At 38.8% G+C, this 21444-nt stretch overlaps 1 protein-coding gene across 26 annotated transcripts in view; it reads left to right on the top strand.

The window, feature by feature from the left end:
* Positions 1-1164: 1164 nt before the first annotated feature.
* The window catches only part of RIMS2 (regulating synaptic membrane exocytosis 2), a 585834-nt gene continuing 565554 nt past the window's right edge, over positions 1165-21444 (top strand). For all 26 annotated transcript variants that reach the window (XM_028109995.2, XM_028109857.2, XM_028109910.2 and 23 more), the window contains exon 1: positions 1165-1340. In XM_028109995.2, the coding sequence (XP_027965796.1) occupies positions 1165-1340 (176 nt within the window). The remainder of the gene's footprint in view (positions 1341-21444) is intronic.

The following is a 21444-nucleotide window of genomic DNA, read 5'->3' as shown; positions in this document are numbered from 1 at the left end:
CTTCTCAGGCGCCCCCTCACAGGCTCTCGTTCTCCAACCCCTCCCCCCCCGAAAACTCGCTCCCCACCCCCCCTCCCCGCCCGCCCCCAGCCCACAGGTCGCGCTCGGGAGGGGTGCTCGCCGTGCCCTGGCCTGGGCGGCCGGGAGGTGACGCGGCCCCCGCGGGAGGAGCCCGGGAGGCGGAGGGGCGGAGGAGGCGCTGGCGGCGGCGGCAGCGGCAGCAGCGGCGTAGGGAGTCGGCCCTCGGCGCCGACTCCAGGGACCCAAGGGGCGGCGGCGGCTGAGGGTTCGCCGGCAGGCGCGTGATGAGGGAACACCAGCACCCGACCCTGCTACGCGTCGGAGCTCGCTCGGATCCGGGCGTTGGCAGCCAATGGGCCCCGGGAATCTCCGCCGCGAGCCCTTGTCATCCCTTCCTCGCTTTCGCTTCTCCGCTCTAGCCCGGAGCGGTCTCCGGCGGCTGTCCTCGGCCCCGCGGCCCTTTCGCGGTTGTTTCTGGAGGGGTCCTCCCTCCGCGGCGCCTGGAAGCCCAGTGACGCGTCAGTCGGCGGGACAGCTGAGCTGCTTCTCTGGAAAATTAGCCCCTGTTTCCTTACCTACCCTCTCGGCTCCCGCCTCGGCGCCCCTCCGGCTGGCAGGACGCTGCCTCCCAGCGCCTGGAGCGAGTTCCCGGGACTCCCCCAGGGGGCCAGTTCGCAGCTAACCCCTTTCCCCTCCGCGGCGGCGCGCGCCCCCGCCGGACACACTCGCGCCCCGGCCGGCGCGCCGCCCTCCCGCCCGCTCCTTCCAGTCACCCCACCCTTAGCGGTCCCCGCCACCTTACTCCACCACCCTCCCCCGCCGCTCCGCGCACACCGCGCGTCCCGGCCCGGCCTCCCGCTCCTCTCTGCCAAACCGCTCACTTGCCAGCCCTTCGCCCCCGGGAAGAAGAAACATTTCCCGGAGCGCACTCCTCAGCCCTCACTCCCCCTGAGCTCGCCCTCCCCCCCCGCCCCGGCTCTTTCTTTCTTGGGGGAGGGGGGCTGTCGCCTCGGATTGAAGGCCATTGATTTGTATGTATTTGTCCCAGCGCCGGAGGCTGCCCCAGCCGCCCGCGCGGGTGCCGCTGCCGCCGCCAGTGGAGTTGCCTCCCTGCTTCCCTAGGGTGGTTAAGCTCCACCAAACATGTCGGCTCCTGTCGGGCCGCGGGGCCGCCCGGCTCCCACCCCGGCGGCTTCTCAGCCGCCCCTGCAGCCCGAGATGCCCGACCTCAGCCACCTCACGGAGGAGGAGAGGAAAATCATCCTGGCCGTCATGGATCGGCAGAAGAAAGAAGAGGAGAAGGAGCAGTCGGTGCTCAAGTAAGGACCCGGCTCCATCTTCCCGCCTCCCTCCCTACCCTCCGCCCCCACGGCCGCTGCCCTGCGGCCGCCTGCGCGCCCGGGATCGCCGCCCGCCCTCCAGCCGGCGGCGCCTGGGCCACGAGGGTTGCGGCCGCCGGCGGCCGCCGGGGCTGCTTTCTGGGTGTCAGAGTGCGGGGGTGTGTGTCGGGGAGAGAGGGCGCCGAGGCCGGTTGAGATGAGGGTGGCGAGCCCTTGGACGTTGTAATTTTCCCGGGCGTCCTTCCGGCTTCCCCCGCGGGCCAGGTGGGCTCCAGGGCCCCCACGGGGCTGAAGCTGAAACCAGGCTCCGCGCGTCCCCTCTCCTTTCCAGCCGCCCCCGTGCGGAGGCAGTGACTGGGGCAATGAATCCAATATGGCCGTGCACAGGTGCTCCCCGGCCGGGACCCGGGCGAAGGCGCGCCGCCGGGGATGCGGGCGCAGCCGGGGCGTCTCGTCCCGCGTTTCCGCAGGGCGGCTCTGCCTCCAACGCGGAGACGAGCAGAGCTGCCCACCGTCGCTGCGGGCAGGAGGGCGGCGGTGCAGGCGAGGGGCCTAAGCTCTGGCACGTCTCGGGTGGGTGTGCGGCCGCCGCCATCTTCCAGCCCCTCCCCCTCGGCGGGTTCTAACACCCTGCACTCTGCTGCTCTTTCTGTTTGCAACTAGTAAATCTGTTTAATCCTGAAGAGACTCTGAAGAGGCTCCCTTTCCTACCATTACTGCAGTTTGGGATGCTTCCTACCTTGCAAAGTTCTAGTACTCGTGTTCATAGCGTAGGCGGCCGGGATTTTGACGAGGGTGGGATAGTAAAAGCAGCACCCAGGCATCGGTTTAGCTCTGTGTAACTTCAGCACCAGGGAACTGTCCAGACAGAAATACAGCTTTGAGACTCCTTTCAGTCTAGCAAAGAGATTTGTTTCTACAGGTTTGCTTTTAAATGTTTTATGGGCATTTGATTTCTCAGTTACTGTATGAAAGAGATTGTGCAGAAGACGCGTAACCTTTTTATGTTTTTCCAACTCAACTTTTTTCTTTTTACTTGAAATGAATTACTTACTAAGAGATTAACTTGTACAGTTTATATGTTAAAGGTGGGATGGTTCTTCTGGGTGTTATCAAATACACTTTTCCTATATTCTCCACAGAAACACACAATTGAAAGAGTAGAGTTCCTCTATGAAGGAACTAATACATGACCTCTAGTCATGTAAATTTTAAAAACAGGTTCAATTCAGTATTCTTTAATACACTTATAAAGAAACAAACTTCTGTCTATACATATATATTTTCATATTTTAATGAAAAATACTATAAATTGTGATAACAAATGTATCAAATATCTGAGAAAAACACAATTTCTCAAAAAATATTGAAGCACTAAGAGAGCAAATGTTCCTGACATATTAACTGGAATGAAGAAGAATTACTTTTTCAAAGCTAATTTCTGGGTTTGGAGACTTGTTTGGGAATATGATTTATTAGTAGCCTTGGGAAATGAAAAACTGTTAAGAGATTAAGTAGCTTATTTTAATTAATGGAGGAATAAAGCATTACTTTTAAAAGCTTTTTGAGCATTCTACTCACTTTGCTTTAACTATATATACTGACAATACCAAGCTTTTGATAACTTAAGAGTGTGACATTTAGATATATGAATCTATACTTCTTACTATAATTGCAGTAAAATTAGTGGTGCCAAAATGATGTCAAATAAAAGGTAGTTTTATTTCTTTGACCCATATATTTAAATGTACAATGTGTTTTTATTTCTTTGTAGTATGCTAAATCATAGTATTTACTGGCTAGTTCACTCTTGTTCTGATATATAGAAATGTAAATGAACTTTTGAATACTAAATTAAGAATTACTCAGAGTGACCAGTATATTCCATTAGGAAAATGTTGTGAAAGGGTTTTTCACGTAGGTATATTACATACATTTCTATGTAAACCCACATACTATGCAAATACATATAATGTTAATGCATTCATAATTGCACAGTTTAGGTAAAAACATTCTCTAAACATACACTCATACAGTCTATGAAATTACATTGATGAAAAGTCTGTTCATATTTATTTTAAATATCTATTTGCATTTCTACCTAATAGTCTTGGAAGGAGTCATACCTCAAAGTGGCCTACATGGTTTCAGAACTATTTTTATATTCATTTTAACAAGAAGTTTTTTGGAGGTTAAAGCATAAAACATTTAATTTTAAATGTTGTTTAAAAATGTTTTTGGCTTTTGTAATAAAGTAAGGTGAGGCAAGGAAAATGAGGAAAAGAATAGACTTTATGATAGAATTATAATAAAGATAGTTTTGAAGAATTTTATAATTTATTAAGTAATATTATATTGGGTATTAAGTTATAAATACTATATGTAAGAAAAAATGATACTAGTATTCTTCAATGATTACTATTTCTCATTAAGTTTTAGGGACTGTTCATCTGGTCAAGACTACATTATCCTTTGTTTTTCTTTAGTGATGTCCATTTAATTGCATGTTAACATCTATTCTGAGAGAAGGTCATGGGCAGAGAGAAACTGAAAATCAAATTCATGTCTGCTGCTTGTAACAACTATATTAGAAGATAAGTTTGATGTGTGAAAAACTGAAACCATTGGATGAAAATATTTTCATACTAAGTATTCGTACAGAATGGGGTGTGCATACCAAAGTATATCACAAGATGGTATGTTGGAGTACAGGAAGAGAATATTAAAACTTCTATTTCTGTTTCTATTTTTATTTGAAAAAGAAATTCAGTTTTACTGATATTTAATATATAGATTGACAATATTAAGATGCATATAATTTGTGAATAAATATGCACATATTAAGAAGTTCATGCCTGAGATGTTTTTAATGAGAGAGGTGAGCAATCAAAGGCGATTGAGACCACTATTGAGACCATTACTATAGTAATCTCTCTCTTTGGGAAGAGATTAATTAAGAACTATTTATATTTAATTTTTAGCAATTTCTTCAAAGCCTTGCTGAACATCCACATACTCAAGAAATCTTCTGTCACCATCAAGTAATTTCATTTTACATGGGATTAAGATACTAAAAGTTTGGAAGCATTTTTATATCTCAGTAGATCCCTCTATAGATCAGTAATTACTTTTTTATCCTTACATGAAAATCCTTTTATAGTTTTAGTTTTGATAACTCAATCTACTGGTAAAATCTATAATGTTCTTTTACTTATTAATATTTTTAAGCCTTGTCTTTCAAGATTGTAAGCTTCTTGAGGGCAAGAATAAAAATGTACTCTTCTTTGAAGTTTCTGTTTTGCAGCATCTTTAACACCTGCACATATTAGGTACCTAATGAGTAATGTTGCTATGACTTGTGGTAATGTTAATGAGGCAGATTACAATTTTGTTGGGAAAATGAAGAATAATTTCTTTGCAAGAAAAGCATAATTTATTAAGTTTGTAGTTTTCAGTGGTTTTGTTGCTGTTGTTGTTGTGGTATTGTGAAAAAAATGCATGAGAAAAGCAAAACCACTGAAATCAATAGAAAAGTATTCATTCAGTAAATATTTATTGAGTTTCTACTAGTGCATGTTATAGTCTTTCAGATGAGGGTTTTTTTATATCAAATTAGAAATTATGTTTCTTGATGTGTAAATTATCTTTTTATTCTTAGTTTGGATTTTCTGTTAATGTCAAAGAGATAATTTACTCCCCAAATAAAGGAAGACAATGAGTAAAAGTTTCATGATAGATCAGAGTGACAATTTAACTTACATTTAAAACATAGATGAGCAGTTCTAGATTTTTAAAAATAATTTAAGAGTATTTTTCAAAGTCAATTTATAAGCTTCTTTATTTAATGGATAATATATACCTACAGTACAAAATTTCTTAGCTGTGTTTTTCCCCAAGCTAGAGGCAACGACTCTTGCCAGTTTATTGTATACCATTTTAGAGATATTCTTTATGTAGGAGTAGATATGTGTATACATCACACATATGTATGTGTATGTGTGTGCACACAGATATATGGATGTATATGTGTACATATAAAAAACACAAATGTGTACTGTGGTTTACTCTTTAGGAGATCAGTTCCACACCCATTAATATATAGTTTTCTCAGTCATTTTAATGGCTGCATAATATCTCATTTTGTGAATACTCTGTAATTTCTTTAACTAGAACTCTATTTTTGGATATTTAGGTTGATTCTAATTATTTTGCCATTAGAAACAGCACTGCGATAAATATCTTTGTACATATATCATTTCCTATGTATGTGAATATATCTTTGGAATACATTCCTAGAAATGCATTGTTGGGTCAAAAGGTCAGTTGTATTTTAAATTTTAATAAATATTGCCAAATTTACTTTCATAGAATAAGTATGCCTAAGTGACATAAACTAGGGAGACTCCTACATCCTTTCCAATTCAGTGTGTGATAATCTTTGCCAATATTTTGGTGAAAAATATGCCATTGTAGATTTAATTGAAGTTTTCTTATCAGTGAGGCTGAGAGCCTTTTATATTTGTTTAAAGTCTTGTTTTTCTGTTGGTCATTTTTAGTGATTTGTAGAAGCTCTTTTTATTGTCATTTGTTTTATGACCTTTTTTTATTGGTCAGGATTTTTTTAAAAAGTGTTTGAATTTATTACTTTTTTATGGCCTTGGGGTTTATGATGTAGTTAGAATGATCTTCATTCTAATATTTAAAAAACTACCATATTGTCTTCTTACAGCTAAATGAAATTTTAAGAAAAAGGCATGTCAAATAATAGATGCAATTTAATCATGAAGACTTCTAAATAAAAATCATTATTGTACACGTAAATAGCCATGGCCATTGTCAAAAATTGAAAACCTATAGTTTCTAAGAATTTAAAATGCATTCTAAAACATTGATTGGCATTTTATGAGATAGTACATAATAAATTACATATATTCTGTATTTTAAAGTAACTAGGACAATTAAATAATATCTTTTTGTTGACAGTATATATTGATAAGGAACTAATCATACTGTGTGACAAAGAGAGAGGTAATGGAGGCAAGTGTGAGGAATCAGATAGATTTTGACTTGAAACCTTATATGACTAATTAATAACTGTAAGGTCTTACTTACGTTGTTAAGCACTCTGAGCCCGTGTTTCCTCATCTCTGTTATCTGAATAATAACGCCTACCTTGAAGGATTGTTGTGATCAATATAGACTAAATGTCCTGGCATAAGTAAGTGTGCAACAAATAGTTGTTATTAACTGATTATAGACAACAGTTTCTAGGCCTTAATATTATTATAGCATTCCTGGGTGAAATCTTACCTTTTTTTTTTTTTAATTGAGACATTCTCTTCCTTGTCTACTGGGAAGTTAGAAGAATACCTGAAGATTTTTAAGTGACTTCATTAGTTATCTAGAAGGTCGGGGAAGGTGATGAATTGGAAGCAGTTTCCTCAGTGAAAACCATTCTTAAAGAGTCTGAAAACTAAGGGGTAGTAGTGAAAATAATACACCAAATTATTGGTTATCGGCAAGATACTGATTGTCTTGGGTGAATGTGAGGAAACTAATTTGTGCAGATTACTCCGTGATTGTCCTTAGATTTGCCTGGGATCAATTTTTTACTCTACTAATAAAAATATGTATTTATTTATTTGTCTTATTCATATTATATGTGAGAACTCAGAGAATCTTATCATGTTAATGGATTCTGAAGAATTATTACAGTTCAGAGTGCTCTTCTCCTATGCATTGTTTCTCAGATGCACACAATCTTTTTATGACTGCCTCTTTCTCATCTTTCTGACCTTAGCTTCAAGTTTGTGTCCTTAGAGAGCTCCTTCTTGGCGCTTTCTTAAGTAGGTTCTCTTTCTTCTTTTCTACAACATCTTTAATGTTTCCCCACTTATGCTTATTAAAATTTACAATTTGTTTTTTTATGGTCTGTCTACCCTGCTAGATTATAAACTCCCAGAGAGCAAACATCCTGTCTGTCTTGCTCACCATTTCAGTCTCTGCTTTTAACCTAACACAATGCTTTATGCATAGTAGTGCTCAAAAATATTAGTTGGGTGAATGAATGAAACATTGGGAATGAGATACTGTGTTCATTTAGGTACTGATTGCTTTCAAGGTGAAATTCAATAATCTAAAAGAAAAAGGTTTGCTTAGGTAGTCGTGCCCTTATTTTTGAAATCAACTATAATTTTTAAACATATATCCAATTTTGCTTATATTGCTCGAAGCAAACTTATAGTATTTGTGTATGATTACAGCGCCTCTTTCTTTCAGATTAAGCACATATCTGTTTTGACTAGAAATCAGAAGAATATTGTGATATGTCATTTTGAAATTTTAATTTGTTTAATATAAGGAATATTTTGCTTTCAAAATTATTACTTTAATTTCGAAGTGTTTGTAAATTTCCAATGTGCTTAACAGAGCTGAATGGTAAGTGATGTACAGAATGTTTTGGATAGAAACAATTCTCCCCAGAGACAGACAGTCAGAGGCCAACCATAATCATATGAACACATTGAAATATAAAGTGTCATGAAAAAACACAGTAAAGGTGTTTTTAGTACATCATGACCATAGTAAAAAATATGTCAGACTAATCAAGTGAGAGTGTTGTCTCTTTGGTATTGTTAGAGGGTGTCAGACATTTTGTCCTTTTAAATTCTCTTTTTTTTTAAGATTTTATTTATTTATTTGACAGAGAGAGACACAGCGAGAGAGGGAACACAAGCAGAGGGAGTGGGAGAGGGAGAAGCAGGCTTCCCGCTCAGCAGGGAGCCCATTGCAGGGATTGATCCCAGGACCCTGGGATCATGACCTGAGCTGAAGGCAGACCCTTAATGACTGAGCCACCCAGATGCCCTACAAATTTCCTTTTTTGTATGTATTCCTACATCACCTCCTAGGGAATTTTGGAAATGTGAGTGTAGTTTAGGGAAATATAGGGAAGATATTAGCTATGGAATGACATTGTGGTTGGTGAAGATTCTGTTCCTCTTTATATTAGTGAATTATTGCAGATTTCAGACAGTGTTGTGTTATGAGAGAGAGAGATTAGTTTTGTTGGATTTTGTGATGGGTAGTTTCAGAAATAGGATTAGAAATAGGATTATAGAAAGGGAAAAGTTAAGAACAGGTCTATAGACCGAGGAATGATATAATATTATTTTACCTACTTCTCTCTAGAACTGTTGTTACCCACCAAAACTGTAGGCAACTAGATAGTGTAAGTTAGGCTAAGAATGGACAACTTTTATACAGTTTATGTATTATGAACATGTATTATATCTATGTTATATATACATGTCAAAAAGCTCTAATTTGTATTTTCCATATCATATAGCATATTATCTGGCATTTAGAGTTAAGAACTTATATACAGTTTATAGATTGTAAACATTTAACATTCTTATGTAACACACACATACAATTTGGTAGGTTCTGCTAAACAAAGATGCTGGTTAAATGCCCTTTCAGGCACAGGAGTAAGATGGAACTCACTATGCACTTAGGCAGCTTTTTTTTTTCCCCAACTAAGTTTATGTTTAGCTGTAAGGGGAAAATAACTTAGCAGTTTCATGCATCCTGCAACTAGGCTTCTGAGATGCTAAAACTGGGAAAAAAGGTTTATACTAAACAATATAGCTAGATAACAGAATAATCATAATGGGGGTTTTGGTAAAGGGTTTACTTCTCAGGCACATATATGAACAATCTGTTTCATCATACATCACATCACACAGAATTCTTTTTGACTAAAAGCTGAAAGAATTAATGCTTTTATTTGCACAATTTTTTTTTGTAAAAAATGAATTTTGTAGTGGAAATAGCTAGGTTTTCATCAAAGATTTACATTCCTCTTTCACAGAGTTGTTGCTGCCCAGCTGCCCAGCCCTGGACTACCTTTTCCAGCTTTCTTGGTTTCTAAATGGGTTCATGTGATTAAGTTCTGGCTGATGACTTAACCTCCCTACCCCGGCCTCCACCCTCTCCCCCCACCGCTGCATTAGACTTTATATGAATAAGAGATACATTTCTGTGTTAAGTCACTGATTTTAGGTGTGTATCTTTAACTGTGGCTATCTTAAGTAATATCAGTTCCCTTATTATCTGTTATTTATTTAACTCTGGGAAAGCTTTACTCAGCCATCAGAAAGGATGAGTACTTACCATTTACACCGATATGGATGGAACTGGAGGGTATTATGCTGAGTGAAATAAGTCAGTCAGAGAAAGACAGTTATCATATGATTTCACTCATATGTGGAACATAAGGAACAGGGCAGAGGACCATAGGGGAAGGGAGGGAAAACAGAATGGGAAGTCATCAGAGAGGGAGAAAAACCATGAGAGACTCTTAACTCTAGGAAACAAACTGAGGGTTGCTAGAGGGGAGGTGGGTGGGGTAATTGGGTGATGGGCATTAAGGAGGGCACGTGATGTGATGAGCACTGGGTGTTGTACTCAACTGATGGATTGTTGAACACTACATCTGAAACTAGCGATGCCCTATAAGTTGGCTAATTGAATTTAAATAAATTAAAAAAACCCCAAAAAACAACTTTGGGAAAGCTTTAAAGGTCCCATCTGCATTGGTCGACTCCGGAAGTACTTCCGTGGTACTGAACTTTATTACCACAGGTTGATTTCTCTTTAACAATTGTCTGGTCTAAGCTAACTTAAGTCTTAACTCAGCCATAGGATTCTTGAATACAGAATTTACCAGGAAGGGTCTGTTCTATCTGCTTGGTGACAACTGGACTGTACCCCAACTGGGGATTTGTTAATTGAGTGTGCAAGAAGGTACATCTACTGAATCATAAAACAGATACTTGCTCTGGAAGCAGATATAGGACACAGACTTCATGATGAGACAGAAAAATTTGCAATCCTCCAATATATTTTAGAATAAACTGAAGTCTCGTGTTAGAAGTTTTGCAGGTTGAAGGTTAATGGTTAAATTCCATTTCCGAACTAAAGGTTAGGAAGGTTTATAAAATTGGAAGCGAATTTTATAAGACCAGAAAGAGATATAGTTGAATGTCGTTGAACTTTTATTACTGCGTGTTACTTATTTTTTCATTCACCCTTGTAGATCTACTCCTACTCCACGACTTTTCCCTCACTTTGCTGTATACAGTGGGAGGGTGACCTCTATGGATTGCACCAGTGGGCTCTCTTGGTTCTGACTTTCAGTTGGGTTCTGTGTCGTGAGATATTTGTGGTTTGGAGGGAAAGGAGGACAGTGAGGTCATATTATTTGTTCCCAGGCTTCCTTCAGAGCAGGACTTTGCAGTTGGTTGTGTCTTTCTACTGAAAACAACAGTTCCATTTGCTGGCCCTCTTAGTATAACTACTTTCTTCTGGTTCTGGAAATTGCTTTTCACTGTTGCCAGCCCCCCATACTGCTTGTTGGTTTCCTTAAACCCCGCCCACACCTTTGTAAAATAGTCTCTTTATTAAACACTAGTTACTCAGTTTGGATATGCCATCTGTTTGCTGGATACACTGTGGTTCAGTAAAAATTTATTGGGATTGTGAATGTGAATGGACCATGACTTGAGGTATTCACAATCTACTTTCTTCAATATATCCACAGTAATCTTTTAATGAATCCCTCTGTATGTCATGTTCTTTAATTCTTTTTTTCCTTTAATTCTTTGATTATGCACATGCCCTTACTCTTTACCTGGTGAGCAGTTTTGTGCCCACCTCCATTGCCATGAAGAGATACAGTCCTTTGATACATTTGTTAGCTGTCTCTTCTCTCAGTTGTTATAGCATTCTGTATATAACTATTTTATAATGTTTCTGATATGCAACACTAGTTACTAATCTCTACTTTCTCCTTGGTATCATTGGTTTCTTTGAAGTCATGGGCCAAGTTTAATCATCTTTTTATGCCCAGGGCAGTACCAGGCACATAGTTGTTAGCCAATAAACATTTGTTAATAAAGCTTGGTGTGTGTGTGTGGGGGGGGATCATTCTAATTTCCTTTTTCTCCCTCAGCTCTCAAATATAATCAGTTACCAAATCCTGTCATTATTATCTCCCAAAGATCTTTGAAATCTGTCGCCTCTCCATCTTCATTATTGCTTCACTGTTTCATGCCTTTATTATATTTTCCTTGATTATTTGTTTCTAAATAGGTATCTCCACTTTCAGGCTCACCTCCTCTAACTCAACTTCCATAATACTACAACACTCTAATACACAAATCTATTTTAAAGTTGTCAATATTCATCAGTGCCTCTCTACTGCATTTATATACAGCCTAGATGTCTAGGTGTGTCACAGAAGTCCTTTTGTGATGTTTTATCAGTCTTTATATGCTGGTAGTCTTTCATGGGGAGCACTCCACCTGTTTTGGTTATATTGAACTGAAGTTAGTTCCCTATTGTTTTTTTAATCTTCCATCTATAGTTTAGCATATACTGGTCTCTGTGCCTAGAAAGCGCAACCCACTTTGCTCTGGCTAAGTCCTACTAGTTCTTTCTTTTTTTTAAAAGATTATTTTTAAGTAATCTCTACACCCAATATGGGGCTTGAACTCACAACCCTGAGATCAAGAGTCCCATGTTCCACCGACTGAGTCACCCAGGTGCCCCTAAGTCCTACTACTTTTTTTTTTTAAAGATTTTTATTTATTTATTTGAGAGAGAGAGAGAGAGAGAGAATGAGAAAGAGAGAAATCATGAGAGGGTGGAGGGTCAAAGGGAGAAGCAGACTCCCTGCTGAGCAGGGAGCCCGATGTGGGACTCGATCCTGGGACTCCAGGACAATGACCTGAGCCGAAGGCAGACGCTTAACCCACTGAGCCACCCAGGAGCCCCAGTCCTACTACTTCTTAACTCATATTCATCTCAGGTTTCCAGCCAGCTGAAAACTGGGTTAGATGACTCTCCTTTGTGCTCTCGTAACCCTTACTGCATACCTCTGTGATAACTCTTACAACACTAATACTCAATAGCCAACATGTACGGGATGCCTATTGTGCTATTAGTATGCTACACTCTTTATGCATTATCTGATTTCAGCCCCTACACAATCTTATGAGATAGTTATTATTTTTCTCCTTTTTATAGATGAAAAAAATGCAGACTCAAGTATATGCTCAAAGTTTTCAGTAGGGAGCCAGGATTTTAACCTAAACAGTCGTATTCTAGAATTTGCACTTTTAATAACTACACTTTATTATATTATAGTTATTGTCTTACTTTAAAACTCTTTTCTAATAGATTATAGAGAAAGGATTGTCTTTGCAGTGGGTGGTCCATTGTGAATGGATATAAATGTTTTTTGAATGAATAATTAAGCCTGGCACTGCCTAACAGTGGATAGCTGCTGATACCTTAAGAAGTGATTATCTTTGGGGTTTAGTGGACACATTTGCAAGAAGTTTCATTGTTACCTCTCTTGGACAGGAGAGCTATTGGTTATGGTGCATGGATTAATTAAACTAACAATCAAGCATATGTTTTTAACAATACATGAAATCAGTGAGGACAAAATATAATACCTACTTCAGAAGTTATTATGTGGATTAATTGAGTTTACATTTGTAAAGCTCTTAGAAGAGTTTCTAGCAGATAGTAAATACAAATGTTTGTTAAATAAGTAAATAGCTAGAAGAGAAAAGCATTGATAACTATAGAGGGTATCAGTCCAGTTTATCATCAGTAAATTCTTTTATGAACACTCAATTTTTTAATTCCTGAAAGGACATTGCTACTTTCTTTAATAAAGTAAGACCTAGATCTTCCAAGGTTTAAATAGTATTCTATTAGTTTTCTACTACTAACAAAATTAGAGGCTTGAAACAACACACATTTATTATCTCACAGTTCTGTAGGTCAGAAGTCTATCATGGGTCTCACTGCACTAAAATGACAGGAATTGGCTGCATTTCTTCCTGGAAGCTAGAGGGGAGGCTGTTTCCTTGCTCATTTGGATTGTTGAAAGAATTCAGTTCCTTGAGGTTACAGGACTGAGTTAGATTCCTGTTTCCTGATGGCTGTCAGCCAGATGCTGTTCTAATGTCCTAGAGTCCTCTTTCTGATGCTTGCGCATAGCCTTCTACATCTTGGAACCAGCAATGGGGTGTTGAATCTTTCTCCTGATGCCATTTCTAGCCCTTCTTCTGTCATTGCATCTCTCTGCCTATAGGAGGGAAAGATTTTTCTCTTTTAAGTACTCATGTGATTAGATTGGGCCCACGCAGATATTCCAGATAATCTTCCCATCTTAACCACATCTGTAAACTCCCTTTTGCTATGTAAGGATATGCATTTACATGTTCTTGGAATTCGAATGTGAACATCTTTGGGAGGCCATTATTCTCCTTACATTTTTCTAGTAAGTGCCACTAGATACAAGCTTGGATGTATGTTTTTTATAAAGTAGACTTTGTACTACTATTGTTTTTTTTAAATATATTTGTTTTCAATGATACAAATTCCAAAATGATATCTCTGAAGTAATATTTTATAATGCACTTTTCCACAGGTTTATAATACCTTATTTCCCTCAAATCACTCACAATCTGCTCTTCATTTTTTAATTTATTTAACAATTTCCTCCTGAATGAAAATTTTGGCTTATCTGGAGGTGGGGTAGGAGGATTAGGGGCAAACAGTGTGAATTATTCTAGGCTCTATACATAAGGAGCATGTATGTACTCTTCCTAAGTAGTCATTTTAGTTAATACTTGGATTTATTTTTATAGAGGGAGGAGTAATTTTGCCATATGATTAAGTAGTGAGGAGTTATTGAAATGTTTCCAAATGCGGTATTTTCATTATCTGATAGTCATTTTTAAGATTCAACATAAACTTTATTCGCAGTATGAGTAAATAAAGATTTGGACTTAAATCTTTTGAAAAGATTATGGTTTCTCTTGCATGTTTGGTCAAAGAACCTTATCTTACCCTGCAGTGAGTGTGCCTTCATGTATTATCTTTTTCTTATAATGATTAGCTAAGAAGTCTGAATGAATGAAAAGATATAGTGTATATTATGACAAACTTTATGTCAATGTTTAAAATATAACTTAGTTTATATTATAACTTGATTTAACTTAGGCAATAAAACATTAAAAGTAGCTATGAAATAAAGTAGAAAAAGAACCCAAGGTTGTCCTTCAAAATTACTAACATAAATCCATGTCTCAGAATACAGTTGTATATGTTCGGATAGACTAGATATCAGAGTCCAGTCAGGAGACAGAAACTACAATAGTAATTTGAACAGGAAAACTTTAATATAAAGGATTATTAACCTGTAGCTGGGAGCAGCCACCTCTTTTAATGCTGAAGCTGAGTACCCAAGGAAGGAACAAATTTGGAAGAGATCCCTTTCCCCCAAGGCTAAAGCTGAGATTCAGCCCTTGTCAGAGGGTATGGCTATGGCCCATGGAGCTGCCACACGCTGGGGCAGGCAAGCTGGAAATCATCTGTGAGGGTGTTGGTAGGGCTCACAGAGAAGCTGGCTGGAATTCCCGGGGAACTCGCTGGGAAGCCACCTACTGGGGTGCCTGCTGGGGTGCTACTGAAAGTGATGGAAAGATGCCCACTGGGGTGCTAGGGAAACATGTTAGGAGGGTGAATGCCACTGGTGTCCTGGAAACTCCTGGCAGCCAGGAACACAGAAAATAACAAGGAAGCATCCAGAACCAGAAACAGAAGCCCCTTCTTCCTTTAATGCTGCTCTGGCTCCCTCTGCTGACAGAGCTTAACACTGTGCCAACTGGTGAAAGACAAATGGCTACCGAGTCCAGATCCAGTATCACAACAGGACGAAGAAGGGTGGATTTGGGGCTGAGAGATAGTAAATTTATAAATTCATAAACTATGTTCTCCCTAAATATCAGTAGCTTAAAACAATATAGGTTTGTTTCCTTTTCACACTATATGTTTTCTCTGGGGCAGTTTGGGTCTCTCTGTCATCCTCATTCTGGGACAGGCTGAGGGAGAAGGTATCTGGAACGTTGAGAGCAAAGGAAAAGAGAGACTGTGGTGAGCTGCAAGCTGTCTCTTCAAGTTTCCTCTCAGAAATATATATAAAAGTTGTGCTCACATTTCACTGGCCCAAGCAAGTTGCCTGATTGTGCCTCACTCAGGGTAGAGTAGTACAGTCCTACCATGTATGGAAGGAAAATCAGGAATGTTTGTTGAAAAATATAATTACTACAAGATGGACAGGATTGGTAATAGAAAATTTGTACTCCCTAGGATAATTACTTATATTTCTCCCTCTGAATTTTTTTTTTAAAGATTTTATTTATTTATTTGAGAGAGAGAATGAGAGAGAGAGAATGAGAGGGGAGAGGGTCAGAGGGAGAAGCAGACTCCCTGCTGAGCAGGGAGCCTGATGTGGGACTCGATCCCGGGACTCCAGGATCATGACCTGAGCCGAAGGCAGTCGCTTAACCAACTGAGCCACCCAGGCGCCCCCTGAATTTTTTTTTTTTAAAGATTTTATCTACTTATTTGACAGAGAGAGACACAGCGAGAGCGGGAACACAAGCAGGGGGAGTGGGAGAGGGAGAAGCGGGCTTCCCGCCGAGCAGGGAGCCCGATGCAGGGATTGTTCCCAGGACCCTGGGACCATGACCTGACCCGAAGGCAGATGCTTAAAGACTGAGCCACCCAGGCACCCCCTCCCTCTGAAATTTTATTTGCTTGTAGTTTTAATAAATTTTAGTGAAAAGTAGCATCAAAATAAAAGTTGATGGTGTTCTTAACTTGTGGGTCAGGAACCTCAAACCAGATCGTGAACTTAGTAATTTGTATGAAACAGTGAAGCTGTAAACAATTTAAGCAGCAGGAAATATATTTTTTTGAAGGTTAGATACAGACTTTATTTTTAAATTTTGCATTAAAAATTTTACGTTAACTTATGCTGACATGATGTTACATGCAATGTGAAATGTCTTTATGTAGAAAAAGGTTTTTGGTATTTTTATCATAGGGTTAAAGTGACACTATGTAAATGAAAGTACCTTTGAGTTATAAATCGCTATAACATGCTAATTATTACAATCACAATAGCCATCGATGTTATGATTATAATTAGCCATTTAAAATAATATTTATTTATTATTTTTGTGATGGTCTTTTTTTTTAAGATTTTATTTATTTATTTGACAGAGAGAAAGAGAGTGAGAGAGGGAACACAAGCAGGGGGAATGGGAGAGGGAGAAGCAGGCTTCCCACTGAGCAGCGAGCCTGATGCGGGGCTCAATCCCAGGACTCCAGGATCATGACCTGAGCCGAAGGCAGACGCTTAACGACTGAACCACCCAGGTGCCCCTAAAATAATATTTAAAGGAAAGAATTGAAAATTGGATTTTGCTGCTGTAGGCTCATTTAAATAGATCAGTATTGGGGTCTTTATTGATCTCAGATCATTTGAATTTTTATTAAAAAGATTTAAATGGGACTGTTGCCAGAAGGAGGTTTACACATGAAAAATCTGATCATGTCACTCTTTTGCTTAAAATATCTGTGTCTCCCCATTGCTACCTGCACGTAGCCTTTAACTGGAGTCCTTCCTCTGGAATGATAGTACACACAAATGATGAAAATTATTTTCTTACTTCACCCAGAGATGGGTATATAGCTACTACCATACTGGGATGCATTAGAGATTAATTTGTTATATATAATGGATGCTTTAGGACTTTACAGCATAATTCTCTTTCAGATTTCTGGTTGATGAAGGCTGGTGAGAGTATACAGTTCTTAGCACAGCAAACAAGACCTGTTGTGATCTGTCCCGTTTACTATTTGTACTCTTGTTTTTTCCCCTTCTACCATATATTTTGGCTGACTCGTTACATTCCTTTACTTAGTTATTCCTAATCTCTTTCATGTCATACTACACACAGAAAACAATAATAGACATGTATGTCATGAGGTAAACTGGAAAAGATTTGGGGACATCTATATGGGATTTTATGAAAAAAATAAATGACATTTTCTCACCACATTAATAAAACAAAGGATAAGAACCATATGATCCTTTTAATAGATACAGAAAAAGCATTTGACAAAGTAGAATATCCATTCATGATAAAAACCCTTGACAAAGTAGGGTTAGAGGGATCATACCACAACTTAATAAAGGCCATATATGAAAAACCCACAGCTGGTATCATCCTCAGTGGGGAAAAACTGAGAGCTTTTCCATTATGGTTGTGAGTAAGACAGGGATGTCCACTCTCACCACTGTTATTTAACATAGTACTGGAAGTCCCAGCCTCAGCAATCAGAAAACACAAAGAAATAAAAGGCATCCAGATCTGCAAGGAAGAAGTCAAACTTTCACTATTTGCAGATGACATGGGTATATTATGTAGAAAACCCAAATGACTCCACCAAAAAATTGCTAGAATTTACGAATTCAATAAAATTGCAGGATACAAAATAAGTGCACAGTAATCTCTTACATTTCTATACACCAGTAATGAAGCGGCAGACAGAGAAATCAAGGAATCCGTCCTATTTATAATTGCACCAAAAATCATAAGATACCTGGGAATAAACCTAACCAAAGAGGTAAAAGATCTGTACTCTAAAAACTGTGGAACACTGATGAAAGAAATTGAAGAGGACACAAAGAAATGGAAAGACATTCTATGCTCATGGATTGGAAGAAGAAATATTGTTAAAATGCCTGTATTACCCAAAGCAACCTACACACTTAATGCAATCCCTATCAAAATACCACCAGCATTTTTCACGGAGCTAGAACAAACATCCAAAAATTTGTATGGAACCACAAAAGACCCCAAATAGCCAAAGCACTCTTTGTAGGCATCACAATTCTGGACTTCAAGTTATAGTCCAAAGCTGTAATGATCAAAACAATGTGGTACTGGCACAAAAACAGACATGTAGATCAGTGGAACAGATTAGAAAACTCAGAAATGAACCCACAACTGTATGGTCAACTAATCTTGACAAAGCATGAAAGAATATCCAATGGAAAAACAAGAGTCTCTTCAACAAATGGAGTTGGGAAAACTGGACAGCAACATGCCAAAGAATGAAACTGGACCACTTTCTTATACCATACACAAAAACAAATTCCAAATGGATAAAACACCTAAATGTGAGGCAGGAAACCATCAAAATCCTAGAGGAGAACACAGGCAATGACTTCTTTGACATTGGCCGTAGCAACTTCTTACTAGATATGTCTCCTGAGGCAAGAGAAGTAAAAGCAAAAATAAATTATTGGGACTTTGTCAAGATAAAAATCTTCTGCACAGTGAAGGAAACAATCAAGAAAACTAAAAGGCAGCCTTTGGAATGGGAGAAGATATTTGCAAATGACATATCAGATAAAGGGTTAGTAACCAAAATCTATAAAGAACTTACCAAACTCAACACCCAAAAACCAAACAGTCCAGTTAAGAAATGGGCAGAAGACATGAATAGACATTTTGCCAAAGAAGATATACAGATGGCTAACAGACACATGAAAAGATGCTCAACATCACTGATGATAAGGGAAATACAAATCAAAACTACAATGAGATATCACCTTACACCAGTCAGAATGGTTAAAATTGATGATACAGGGAACAACAGGTGTTGGTGAGGATGTGGAGAAAGAGGAACCTTCTTACACCTGTGTTGGTGGGCATGCATACTGGGGCAGCCGCTGTGGAAAATAGTATGGAGGTTCCTCAAAAAGTTAAAAAATAGAAGTACCTATGATCCACCAATTGCACGACTAAGCATTTACCCAAAGGATACAAATATACTGATTGGAAAGGATACATGCACCCTGATGTTTATAGCAGCATTATCAACAATAGCCAAATTATGGAAAGAGCCCAAATGTCCACTGATTGATGAACGGAAAAAGAAGATATGGTGTGTGTGTGTGTGTGTGTGTGTGTGTGTGTGTGTGTGTGTGTGTAATGGAATATTACTCAGCCATAAAAAGAATGAAACCTTGCCATTTGCAGCGACATGATGGAGCCAGAGAGTATTATGCTAAATGAAGTAAGTCCGTCACAGGGGTACCTGGGTGGCTCAGTCGGTTAAGCATCTGCCTTCAGCTCAGGTCATGATCTAGAGGTCCGGGGATCGAGTCTCACGTTGGGTTCCCTGCTCATTGGGGAACCTGCTTCTCACTCTCCCTCTGCTGCTCCCCCTGCTTGTGTTTTCTCTCTCTCTGCCAAATAAATAAATAAAAATCTCAAAGAAAAATAAGTCAGTCACAGAAAGACAAATACCATATGATTTCACTCATATGTGGAATTTAAGAAACAAAACAAATGAACATAGGGGGAAAAGAGAGGAACACCAAGAAATAGACTTTAGACTTAGAGAAAAAAAAAATCACATTTTCTATTATGTAATTATAAGCAAAACAAAATGCAGGCTATTATGGAAGATAATAAATGTTGAATTGTAAAAACTTTTAAATAATATCCTTCAACATCTAAAATGAGAAACTTAGCTGGCTTCTATGAGCATACTTTTTATCACATTTATATACTTATTTTCGAAACATATATACATAATTCCTGATCAAGACTATTTAATGATGATCTCTTCAAATTCTTGTTGCTCACTATTGACAAGAAACTGTACAAGTAGTTGGTAGCAAATTGCAAGAAAGAACTTATTTTTCTTTGGTTGATGGAAATTCCTTTTATGCTATTAATCTTGAAAATTCACTCTCTTTAAATTTTACTTTAGTGGTGGTAACATTTAACTGCTTGCTCTTCCTTTTCTTTCACTGACAAATGTAATGTTGAAATTTCTTCCCATAATGTGAATGGATTCCAAATCCAATTGAAATTTAAAAATATCAATTACTTAATAATAATGTTGATATTCTTCTTCAAGCATATACAGTACTCTGCTAGCCTTAATTAGGACTCAAATTATAACATTGACTGTCACTGGTGAATCATTTTAACTTAATTTTTATGAAGCTGAACTATTGCTTTGAACCTGTAAACTTTGTCATACTCAATGTATTGCACAGTTTGTGGGAATTTTTGATTGAGTTCATCTAGGTGTTTGAAACTCACTTAAATGAGCCATTTTTTTTAAGCCAATTGCCAGGCTTCAACAAATCTATAAAGTAAGAATCACTCACAATGTCAATGCTTATTTTTAACCCAGAAACTTTAAAATGAAAGCTTCCTTTTGAATAGACAATGCACTGAGGTATGGAATAGCAGAGAGTAGTGTTCCGAACTCATTTATCTGTATAAAGCCAAAAGCAGCTTGGGATTGACTAAGTTCTTCATTTTGAAAACATTATTTAATGTGGAATCTATATCTATAGGCAAGATTTTGCATTCAAGAGCTTCTCTGGAATAAGATAGTGTTACTTGAATTTCAATTTTTTCCCAGAATAAACTCTGGTTGTAGAAACTTTATACTTTTTTGTCATAAAATTATACAGTACTTCTATAATATTTTGTTTCAAAATCTGGTACTTTCTTGCAGGACAAATTATATTTTTTTTGTCATTTCTCTTCAGGTGCTATAATGTCAGTTATTAACTAGATTACTAAGTACTGTAGATTCATTAATCTGCAATGAAAATTTTAGTAATTTTCTTGACTAGAGTTGTCTCTATATCCCCTCACATGCCATCAGTACACTTACTGATGAAAGTGTCATTCATTCTCTGTCTCCTTTTTTCTCCTTTTTGATTTATTGATTTAAAATATAGTGTTGCCAGTTTTTTTTTAAAGGATTTTATTTATTTATTTGAGAGAAAGAGAGCACAGAGAATGAGAGAAAGAGAGGGCACATGGAGGGGGGAGGGGCAGAGGGAGAGGGACAAGCAGAATCCCCACTGAGCAGGGAGCCTAATGCGAAGGCAGACACTTAACTGACTGAGCTACCCAGGTGCCCTAATGTTGGCAGTTTTTATGCAAACTGATAAATAAGCAGTTCTGCAGTTGTGCTTTGTTATTTTTCACTTTCAGACACTTTTTTTAAAGTTTATTTATTTGGGGTTCCTGGCTGGCTCAGTTGGGGGAGCTTGCGGCTCTTGAGCTCCACGTTGAGTTCAAGCCCCGTTGCTTTGTGGTCAGGT

Source organism: Eumetopias jubatus, unplaced genomic scaffold (assembly GCF_037043125.1).
Source record: "Eumetopias jubatus isolate StellerSeaLion01/CBP00866 unplaced genomic scaffold, mEumJub1_p1.0 scaffold_4, whole genome shotgun sequence".
NCBI classification, from domain to species: domain Eukaryota; kingdom Metazoa; phylum Chordata; class Mammalia; order Carnivora; family Otariidae; genus Eumetopias; species Eumetopias jubatus.
Note: the sequence above shows the minus strand (reverse complement) of the source record. Positions and strands in the feature narration are given on the sequence as shown.